At 40.0% G+C, this 10,751-nt stretch overlaps 1 protein-coding gene across 1 annotated transcript; it reads left to right on the forward strand.

The window, feature by feature from the left end:
* Nucleotides 1-19: 19 nt before the first annotated feature.
* Nucleotides 20-9,835, forward strand: LOC113685162 (uncharacterized). Its single transcript, XM_027202642.2, has 3 exons — nucleotides 20-158; nucleotides 3,842-7,767; nucleotides 8,074-9,835. The coding sequence occupies exons 1-3, from the start codon at nucleotides 132-134 to the stop codon at nucleotides 8,591-8,593; spliced, it is 4,473 nt and encodes a 1,490-aa protein (XP_027058443.2). The 5' UTR covers nucleotides 20-131; the 3' UTR covers nucleotides 8,594-9,835.
* Nucleotides 9,836-10,751: the final 916 nt, after the last annotated feature.

Below are 10,751 nucleotides of genomic sequence, written 5' to 3' on the forward strand. Positions count from 1 at the left end.
GTGAACGAAACTGCACTCTATTGTCCGTGGTCAGCTGTATCACGAAGTCCACGTAGGTTCGAAACTATGGTTCGGTAGTTCCTCCTCCATCAGCATTCGAACTAAGTTTGTTTTTGGCAGCACGCAAAGCAATGAGCAGATCCATCGGAAAGAGAGTGGTAGGTTTTCAATGATTTGCTGTAGTTAGACAATTGTCTGCTAGCATCGACACCTTACGAAGGGATGGATATGAAAAATACATACACAGTTGCTAATATAATGAAAGGTAAAAAGAAGAGAAGATGAGAAAGCTTCTTTAGAAAGCTCTAGCACTTCTATCGGTCTGTGACCTCGAGTCTTTTCCGCCATTTTTTTGCATTTTTGCTGTGCAAGAACGTAACATGTTCATGCAGGATTATAGTACTGTAACTTAAAATCAAAAGGGCCCAAAACTGTTAAGTTTGATCAAGTAGTGTGATCGTCCGGTTGAGATCATTTTTTTCTGTTTCATTTTTGGTGTAAATGTCGTGAATGAGTCGTTTGAATGGTGCTGGTAGGTTTTGAAAGCTGACTGGAGGGAATTCTGTTCTCAGTTATCAGTTAGTGAACCAGCTTTTCAGAGTCAGTGGTTGAAATAGTTATTGCAGTACACTGTAGGTTAGGCATGGTGCAGAGTCCCAGTAAATTGCATGGCTTATAAGTTGTTGATGTTCAACGAATGGATTGTTGATATAATTATTTCTATCACTCTTTTGTCAGTCTTGTTGTGAGGTTGCTGTTAGTCTCTGCAATGTCAGAGGGTAGGCAGTCAGAGCACTTTATCTTATAAACTGCCCCTTGTTTGTTCTACTATTTGTCACTGTCTTGACATTGGTTAGCAACTGACATAGTACAGTGATGGGTTTGTGGGTAATGTACTTATTTAAGGGGTGTAGGATGTGCAACTAAATATTGCTGATGCATGAAAACTGACTAATCAATACACACTAACTAACCAACTTTCTCTTGTAGCCAAAATGTCACTCCTAAAATGACCAATCAGTTTACAACATTTGATCTTCAAAGATTGTTAAAAATTTCAATAATTTTTTATTTTTCTAAGTAATGTGTTCAGCGAGTGTGTATGACTTAGCCATACTGTACATCTGCTATGCAAATTTAATTCATCTAACTTAATTCAGCTCCCTGTCATTTTTAGCTGCTTTTTGGATTGTATTAGGAAGTTGGTACCCTCCAGTTATCATGATTATAATTAATTATTCTTTTCCATTTAATGAGGCCTTTCATGGGAGTTTTAGGTGTCATCTTGTTGCTTGTTTACCAACACTCCTGTCTGCTATTTGGTCAGGGACAAATGCCATAGTTGCTCTTTCACTATCATACATATGTGGCTATCACACTAAATTTATGGTTTCAATTATTTCTGAATTGTGCCAGTGCTGGCAAGCTTTTTCTTGCTAACAGAGGATGAAGCACACATAAGTTTGTAGAGGCGTGAGTTGAAGTTTAAGTCTCAGAGTTTGCAACAGATATATAGAAACTCATCCTTACTTGTTTACTCTGACCAACATCATGCTTCTAGGCTTTGTGTTTATGTTTCATTGTCAATCTGTGCCCTAGCTTTCATACCTTCCCATCATTTGCAGCAATCTACAACTTTTGCAACAGACTTATAACAAGACAATAGGTAACAAGGGACTGACCATGCATGACAAGGGTTGAATATTATTGATGTTTCTGTGGTTTATGGGCATGATAAGGCCAGAAAGATAAAAAAAGGGTGAGGCTGTGCTGGTTACCACATCAATTCTCTGTTGAAAAAAGTTAGATGGGAAAAATTTCCCTTTGTTGAAATTAAAAATGGATTTTCTCTGTCACAAAACATTCCCCTTTTCAGTCAGTTTTTTGTTTGCTGTTGGTGCATGGGAACACCATTGTTGTCACATTTTGAATCAATGTTGAATGTCATCAAAACTGCTTAGAGGGCCTCCTTGATACAGCACATAATCAAGTTGTTGTTTTCTTACTGAAAAGATGTACAGCAATGTGGAATGTATTTGTTAAATAGTTAACAATTATTTAAATATCAGGAGTTACTGAATTGTAGTGGACCATACAATGGTCTGTCTTGGACTCCTAGAGTTTAAAGGGATGAGGCTCATACAACTATACAATTCTTATAATGTTAGTTTGGATAACTTAGTAGTGGATCAACTAATTATCCCTAAATTAATATTTTCCTTTGTTCTCATTGCTTGTCTGATTGATAAATTGTATTGATACTGTAAAGAGAAATTCTGTCTTGGTCACTCATGAGAGTTAAAGGGTTAAAGGCACTGTAGTGAATAATTGTCCTAGTATCTACAACAAGAGTTCCTTCAGGGGGTTAAACATAAATAGCAAAATGCAGCAAATGTTTTGTTTTTAATCTTTTTTTTAACTGATAGTTAACTTAAATTGAGTTTTTTTGCCTTATAATGGGAGATAATGATATCTATAATGGTAGATGTATTTCCTCTTTCTAAGCCAAATGACTGTGTAAGGTGCCATTTTGTTTCACTGCTCTAAGTTGAAAAGTTTTTTCCTTGTCACCTCTGACCTAGTTTATCAGAAAATTTTTTTCATTGAAAACTAAATCAAATTTTTAGCTTAAAAATGTGACCTCTTATTAGTGTGCAAATCTTTAATATAATATAATAATATAATATAATAATATTTTGCCCATTGTGCAACATAATACTATATTCATACTAACATACTAACATACTAATACTAACATATTCATTCACCTTTTACATCCTAACATCAGTATGAACATTTGCTTACTGTTTCCTCTTTCCTCTACATTTCCCATGATACTAAAGCAAGAATTCTTTCAATGATTAAAGCCTCCAAGGTTGGGGATAATTTCTATTATTTTTATGATTTTAACAAATGATTAAGCAGTTATAACTAAAGCAAAATTAGATGCTAAGGACTCCTAGAGTTTAAAGGGATGAGGCTCATTTTGTAATATGCATATGCTAAAGGAAGCAATCATTCAGATCACTGAACAAACTGAAAATATGAAAACACAAGTGCTCAGTTGTTGAAATTAGTTTGCAGAGTACAAATCTAGGACCCACTATGGGTATCAGGTGTCTTCAACAAGAAAAGAGAAGAGGAAAACAGACTATTTTCAGTTTCTCATCATTTAGTACAAAAAATATTGTGACAAAAAGCTAAAGAAGCCAACAAAAAGAGAAAAAGATTGGGCAAGTTGTGTTAATTTGTCACAAAAAGCAAAACACATATTCTACATTGAGAGAAACTTTAATGAGGGATTATTTCATTTGGGAAGCTCAAAACTGTAAGTCCATACGATTCACAACTCAAATGTTTTACATGTTCAGCGTAAAATACATTTGGTTGTCATCTTTTCGTAAGCGACAAGCAAAAGAATGGTCATTACGATTTGCCAATTTTCATTTTCCTTTTTTCGCACAAAATTACTTCTTTTCCACATAGTAACAAACCCTATTTCCTCTAATCTAAAATACATTTCAGTCGCATTTCTTATCATGTCAATTGAAGAATCCGCTGTACAGATGGTATATAGCAGTTGCCTGTGATATTTCAGGTATTTCAGATATTTTCTGTGGGTGCGTGGCCTAAACGCTCGACTTCGGCGAACGCTCCTACAGCCGTCTAATTTACCCTCAAAATTTACTGAAATTGCGGATTTGACTGCCTGTCAAATCGACGATATGCGTCCCTCCTGGACCCTGGTTGATGCTGATGTTGTTCTTTTTGTGCCAGTTTCTTGTGAACTGTGACTGAAATGGAAGTACTTTACAACATAATCCATATTTTTTTTTTCTAGTTGCCCTTGAAGAGTTTGGCTTTTAATTACCTGAGTACTCCTGACAAAGACAGTGGCCTGAGCTACCTCCAGTCAGCCTGCATAAGGGGAGACGTCGATATAGTTAGTGCAATCTTGAATTATAGTCCAGATAAACTTGACAGCGCTATTGCGTTTAGCATTAAGATTGGCTGGAATGCGTCACGCTACGCTGGCAAATCCATTTACACCGTTTTAAGACAGCGTGACTCGAAAGAGCATCGACAGATCAGCGAGTTCGTGGAAAAAGTTACCAAGCATTTCCAAGGCCAATCACTTTTACATTTGGCTGCTAAAAGGGGACAAGTTGAGCATGTTAGAAGAGTGCTTGACTGTGGGGAGGATGTCAATTTTAGGATGCCTGACTATCTCGCTCTCAAAGAAACACCCCTTATGTTGGCAGCCAGGTTTAACGTGGTAGATGTTGTAGAGTTCCTTGTTGAAAGAGGAGCATCATTAGAATACGAAGATGATATGGGTTTCACTGCATTACATCACGCTGCGATGGGCGGTAAATCAGAAAATATACTACGATTAATTGAGTTCGGATGTAATGCTTCCAAGGTAAATTATCATAAGTCTTCAGCAATTCACCTAGCGGCTGAAAACGGTCACACAGAGGCTGTCCGTCTTCTTTTGGAGCATGGTGCTTCTGTAAAGAAAGCCAATTGCTTTTGTATGACTCCTCTTACGTTAGCATTAAAAAATGGCCACCTTGAGACCATCCAGTTGCTGCTGAAAAATGGTTGTGATTTCAGTGTTGTTAGCGATGAGGCAGGAAGGCTTCCCATTCACTATGCCGTTGAAGGTGGACACATAGATGTAATTAAACTCGTTCTTCAAAGCAATCCCAGTGTATTAAGTAAGACAAATGATGGGGATACAGTTCTTCACCTGGCAACCAGCCTTGAAGTAGTTCGTCTTCTTGTGGAGCAAGGAGCTGACATTCACGCAAGAAATTACTATTCCAAAACCGTATTACATGCAGCTGCTGAAAAGGGCCAATCTGACACAATAACCTATCTTTTAGATCAAGGTGTCGATATCAATGCACGCGACGATGCTGGTCACTCTCCTTTGTTTGACGCTGTTTACAGTGAGCGTGGGGATGCTGCAAAAGTTTTGATTAGCAGAGATTGCGATTTAAAAGTTAGATCCACAAACGAAGGTTTCCCAGATGGTTACCGGGAGGATGATGTGTTCATGGAGGCTGCCGCAACAGGGCTGACAGATGTATTGCAACTTCTTGTGGAAAAAGGATTCTCTGCCATTGATGAAGCAAATAGATATGGTGACACACCCTTGTCTGTAGCAGCTGCTGGTGGCCACTACGACGCAGTGGTTTTTCTGTTAGATAAAGGAGCTAACATAAATGGCGGCACTGCAGCACAACTTGAAAACTCAACAGAAATTAAAAGTGACAATAGTGACGATGAGGGTGAAGATGACGAAGAAGGTGAGATAGATAAATACTGGTATTGTCCAGAGGAGAGCATTTCGCCATTGTATCGCGCCTTGTATGCGGGTCAAATCGAAGTAGCAAAGCTTCTGATCAAACGTGGTGCTAACACGTCCGCTTGTATGAGAGACAGCTTTGATCTTGGCAATCTTGCTGACCTTGCTGTCAAAGATGCAGATCTCGCTCAACTGCTTTCTGATAGCGGCGTTACCTTTGACAAGTCGGAAATTGACGAAACTCCACTAACAATGGCCCTCTTAAGAGAAGAATACCATTCTATTACTCATCTTTTGGAGAGAGGTGAGGATGTCAATGCTAGGAATGTAAGAGGGGATACTGCGCTTTCTATCCTTCTTCAGTACGCAGAACCTACTCGTGCGATGGAAATTGTGAAGCTCCTTATTAAGTACGGTGCTGACATCAACATCAAGAATGGCAGGTCTGAAACGCCCCTTCAGATAGCTTGTTCTGCGAATTTAGATAAAGTAGCTGAGCTTTTTCTGGAACATGGTTGTGAAGCAAATGTTCATGGTGCTAACTTGAATTTTTCTCCACTTCATCATGCGGCTGAGCGCAATAATAGTCGACTTGTTAGGACATTGCTTCAGTACGGTGCGTGTTCCAAAGAGAAATCTTACAGAGACAAATGGACGCCCTTACATGCAGCCGTAAGTTCAAATAGTTTGGATGCTGCCAAACTGTTGTTGGAACACGGTGTGGATTTGGAGGCAAAAGACTCGTCGGGTTGTACAGTCCTATTTGAAGCAGTACGTCTTGGCTGTTTACCCATGATCGAGCTTTTATTACATCATGGAAGTAATGTCCATACAATGGACAAACACGGCAAGTCCCTTCTTTTTCATGCTCTAGAAAGTATGCGGTTCTTGGATCCAGAAACTGTAGAACTGACCAACATTATCAGAATCCTTTTGGATCGTGGTTGCAGCGTTAAGTCTACTGATGAGTATGGAAGATCTCCTCTTTATTATTTACCACAAATGGCCACGAGGGAAATATGTGAGCTTTTAGTGAACCATGGAGCTGAATTAAATTTACGAGATATAAACGGAGAGACTCAGTTACACTTTGCTGCGAAAGATGGTAACACAGCTGTGATCGAGTGGCTCCTTGAACAAGAAGCAGACGTGACATCCCTGGACAAGGAAGATCGGACGCCTCTTCATGCTGCTGCTTACGAAGGTCACGTAAGTTCTGTTGAGTTATTGATTGGGCGTGGAGCAGATGTTAACTCAGCTGACAAGAGGGGTTGGACGCCCTTGCATTTTGCTGCTGCGGGAGGTCAACTTGGCAGTGGTGAAAGTTTGGTGCAGCATGGAAGTGACGTTGCTGCTGTAGACAAGAAAGGAAGAACTGCTCTCTTTCTAGCAGCAAAGTACGGTTGCAGAGAGATCGTCGAATTTCTTATTCGTCACGAAGGCGACGTGAATTCTACACCTCTTAATGGGCAAACAATTTTGGGAGCAACAGAGGAAAGTAATTTCTTGGACAAGGTCTTAATAGAAGTGTTCCTTGAGAGTGGTTGCGACCTGCATGCTGTTGATAAGGTAACCGGTCGAACAGTTTTACATTTTGCTGCAACATCGGGGAATGTCACTTCTTTGAATCGTATTTTGGATCAAGGACTAGACTTAAAAGCAAAGGACAAGAATGGGGACACTCCTCTTCACAGGGCGGCAGCAAGAGGCACCCTAGAGATTGTGCAACGACTTATTGAGAAGGGCGCAGATATCATGGCGGTTAACAATAAAGGGCAGACCCCTTTTCTAGTTGCTGTTGCCGTCGGCTTTAAGAAAGTAGCCGAAGTTCTGTTGAAGCAAGGAAGCAACGTTCAGGTAGCGGATATAGATGGAAACACACCATTACATTTCGCCGTAAACTTGCCAAGACTTCTTAAGCGAATTATAAGGAACGGCGGAGATGTTAATGCCGTGAATGTAAACGGTTGCACTCCCCTTCATCGTGCTTCTTTTTCAGAAAACATGTCTACAGTGGATACCATGAAGCTTCTGTTGAAAGCGGGTGCTGATATTCATCGCAGAGATAACCAAGGGAACACACCTTTACATATTGCTGTGACAGGCTACAGAATAGAAAAAGTTGTCGACGTGTTTATTGAATACGGTGGCGACTTCAACGCTTCCAATCTGCAGGGAAGGACATGTTTACACTTTATGAGTACTTTCAGTTGCTGCAGTGCTAATTGTATTGAAAAAGTCCTAAAGCATGGAAGTCAAGTAAACGCTGTTGATGAGCTCGGTAATACCCCCCTGCATCTGGCAGTACAAGAAAATAACCTGGTTATAACAAAAGGCTTGTTGAAGCATGGGGCTGATCCTGGAGCCGTGGATTATAAAGGAAGCACACCTTTGCACTTGGGTTGCTTTTCAGGGAGCAGTAAAGCTGTTTCAGTTGTTACTGATTACAAAAGGTATGCCGTCGGTTTTGAATTGTTCGATTTTTAAATATTTTCGTTTTGGGTCTTTTGAAGTGACACGGTTTAATACAGTATTTTTTTCCAATACCATGGCTCTTTTGTATCATATTGGATAAGTCCTGCTCTTCTGGGTCATATCGTTTACTTAGCGGAAGGAGCACCAGGGCGTGAGCGAAAGATAAAAGGTTACGATTTAAACTTACGTGATCTTAAGTTGCGTGAAGTGCCACTCGGGAGCGTTTAGTTATTTTAAATCTGAAGATTTTATTTTATCTTCCTTTCTAAAAATTTTGTTTACAGCAATCTTGAGGCTAAAGACGACAAAGGATGCACTCCGCTTCACATTTGCACAGTGTTTAATCGCCAACACTGTGCGCTTCAACTGGTTAGAAAAGGAGCTGATCTAGAGGCCAGAGACAGTGAAGGAAGCACTCCCCTCCATCTGGCTTCTGCCTTCAGTGACGTGTCCGTGGTTTGTATGCTTCTGGAGCACGGAGCGAGTGTTAATTCAAAGGATTCTGAAGGCGGCATTCCCTTACACACTGCTGCGGCACTTGGCAAGGCCGAAATCGTGCAGGTCTTGATTGATGCTGGTAGTGATGTCAATGCGTCCGATGCTAGTGACGATACACCGCTGCATGTGTCTGCAGGCTCTGGTCACACGGAGGTAGTCTGCTTATTGCTGGATAATGGAGCAGATTTGAATGCAGTGGATAAAGAAGGCCGAACACCTGCTGAATGTGCTAAATTGTTTGGTCATGATAATTTGCAGCAGTGCCTCGAAAAGAAACACACTCAACACGTTCAAAGCGTGTGTTAAATTTGCATGTAGTGGCTAAATACAGCGTATACCCGCGGCTGTGGACAAAGAAACCCGGACACCTGCTGTATATAACAAATGATGTGGTCACGAAGAGTTGGAGCAGTGCGCAAAGCCCGTGATACCATGTGACTAAATCGAGTTTTGTTTTTTTTATCTGAAGAACGCTCTCTAGTTTTAAGAACGTCATGAATATATAAACTTATTGTAAATATTATCAACAATATGGAACCAACATGACAACAATGACCAGCTCCCAGTTGGCTCGTCAGCTCAGTTGGTAGAGCGCTGCACCGGCATCACAAAAACTCATGGGTTCAAATCCCGAACATGCCTGAATTTTTTTCAGGCCTTATTTTCACCACTGTTTAAGTAGTGTTCATTACTTCGAGGATCGCTTTCATATTCAATATTGGAGTGTGTTTGTTTAAAAATCTTTTTCCGTCTTGTAACGAACGTGGGACAAAGAAAAAATTCTGAGTTCCCGAAAGGAATCAAACCCCGTCGTTCAGACCTCTACCACTGAGCCACAGGGACCCTACAGTGGGCTAGGCCATTGCGAGGTCCTTAAGAATCAGACGCCTTGCTTACTGCTAGGATCTGCAATATCGAAGGCGTCTTGAGTGTACATAGAATTAGATGGTAGGTTTTGAGCTCGGTAGCCAAATTTAAAACAGTTTATCTTTATTTACATCTTTCTCTTTCTTTTGTCCCACGTTCGTGACAAGACGAAAAAAAAAACCTTCCTTAATTCCACTACCGTGCTCAGAATCTGCCATCATTCTGGACAACCTTTTTAAGGAAATGTCTTTAAGTGACTTGGTGTCATGAGCTAAACGTCCAGCATTTTAAAGAACATTTTTAATCAGTCATGTTAGGGTGAAAATTATTACTTGAAGCGCTCGTGTAGCTTACTGAAGCGAGATTTTAGTTTTATAAATCAACGATGGATGAAGCATTCGGCATATCTTATAAATTAGGTTACAAACAGTAGTATGTAAGAGAATGTAACATTTCTTGTCTGTTTGTGTGGTTTAACGTTGCCTTTGCCTCAGGTTACCCTTTCATGTGATTTTAAAGAAATTAAAGACGGGGAAAATAGCAGAGGAATAGTGCAGTAAGAAGTACGATTGTTAAAAGTTATTACCAATCAAAGCTGCATATTTAGATGCCGTATTCATGACCTCAAAGAAAGGTACCAAATTCGCTAAGCGAGAATCTATAAAACAAATGGACATCAAGCAGATTGTCCTCAGTTGGGATGAAGGAGTTTTTCGTCGTTTTGTTTTAGCCGCAACAACCGAGTTATCGGACTAAACGTTTAGATTTGAGTTGAAATACCGACAATATTGTCAGTCCAATGTTTTCTTGTACTGACTTCGACAGTCTCGGGTTCAACACTTCGATTGTGCTTTTAAATAGCCAAGTGGTTTCCATTTGATTAAACCAAATCATCTTATCATGCCCCTCTTTCGAAACTTACCCCTCCTTTGTAGGCTGATAGGTTTGTTGATCCAATGTTTGCTAAATAAATGCATTGAGAAGGATAGATGTTTTTGTCTTGTCACAATGTGTTGAGGTTGTTACATGGATTTACAAGTCAACCATGTCTGGATGTGTAAGCGTTCAAGTAACCGGCCCAAAGAAAAAGTTCCTAGCACATGTGCATTGTTGTCTAAATGGATTACTATTGTTTGAATACAATACCTGATTCAATTTCGCTATTTTACTGACTCTACTTCTACTTTTTAAAAAAAATTACTACCGATGCGTAGATTACCTTTGTTTTGTTAGTGTGTTTTTTTAAAATATATTTTGTGGATGAAAATTCGAAGATTTCGCGGCCATCTATGAAAGGAAAGGAAGGTTTGCAAGAGAAAGAAATTTATGCCAAGGGGGGAGGGAGATGGATGAAAAACATAACAGGGAGGGAGGAGAAGCTTCTTTTCCCTACCCCTTGCCTACTCCGTCTAACCCTAAATCAGAAAAGTTTGCTTGGCTAACAATCACCAGTTGGTAACACTAAACTCACTCTTCATTATACAACGAAGTACAGTCTCAAGGAATGGAGGGGAGTGAGGGGGAATTGGCGATATGAAGCTTTCTCCTACGAACAAACAGTCATAGTAAACCAAAGAAACACAACGCTACCAGTGCA

This window comes from Pocillopora damicornis, chromosome 2, assembly GCF_964200805.1.
Source record: "Pocillopora damicornis chromosome 2, jaPocDami1.2, whole genome shotgun sequence".
Lineage (NCBI taxonomy): Eukaryota > Metazoa > Cnidaria > Anthozoa > Scleractinia > Pocilloporidae > Pocillopora > Pocillopora damicornis.

What these genes read in the sequence shown, in the direction of transcription:
- LOC113685162 (XM_027202642.2), top strand. Translation starts at nt 132, where the DNA reads ATGAGCAGATCCATCGGAAAGAGAGTG. An exon ending in GATCCATCGGAAAGAGAGTG is followed by an intron (nt 159 to 3,841) that starts GTAGGTTTTCAA and finishes TTTTTTTTCTAG; the next exon opens with TTGCCCTTGAAGAGTTTGGC. An exon ending in GTTGTTACTGATTACAAAAG is followed by an intron (nt 7,768 to 8,073) that starts GTATGCCGTCGG and finishes TTTTGTTTACAG; the next exon opens with CAATCTTGAGGCTAAAGACG.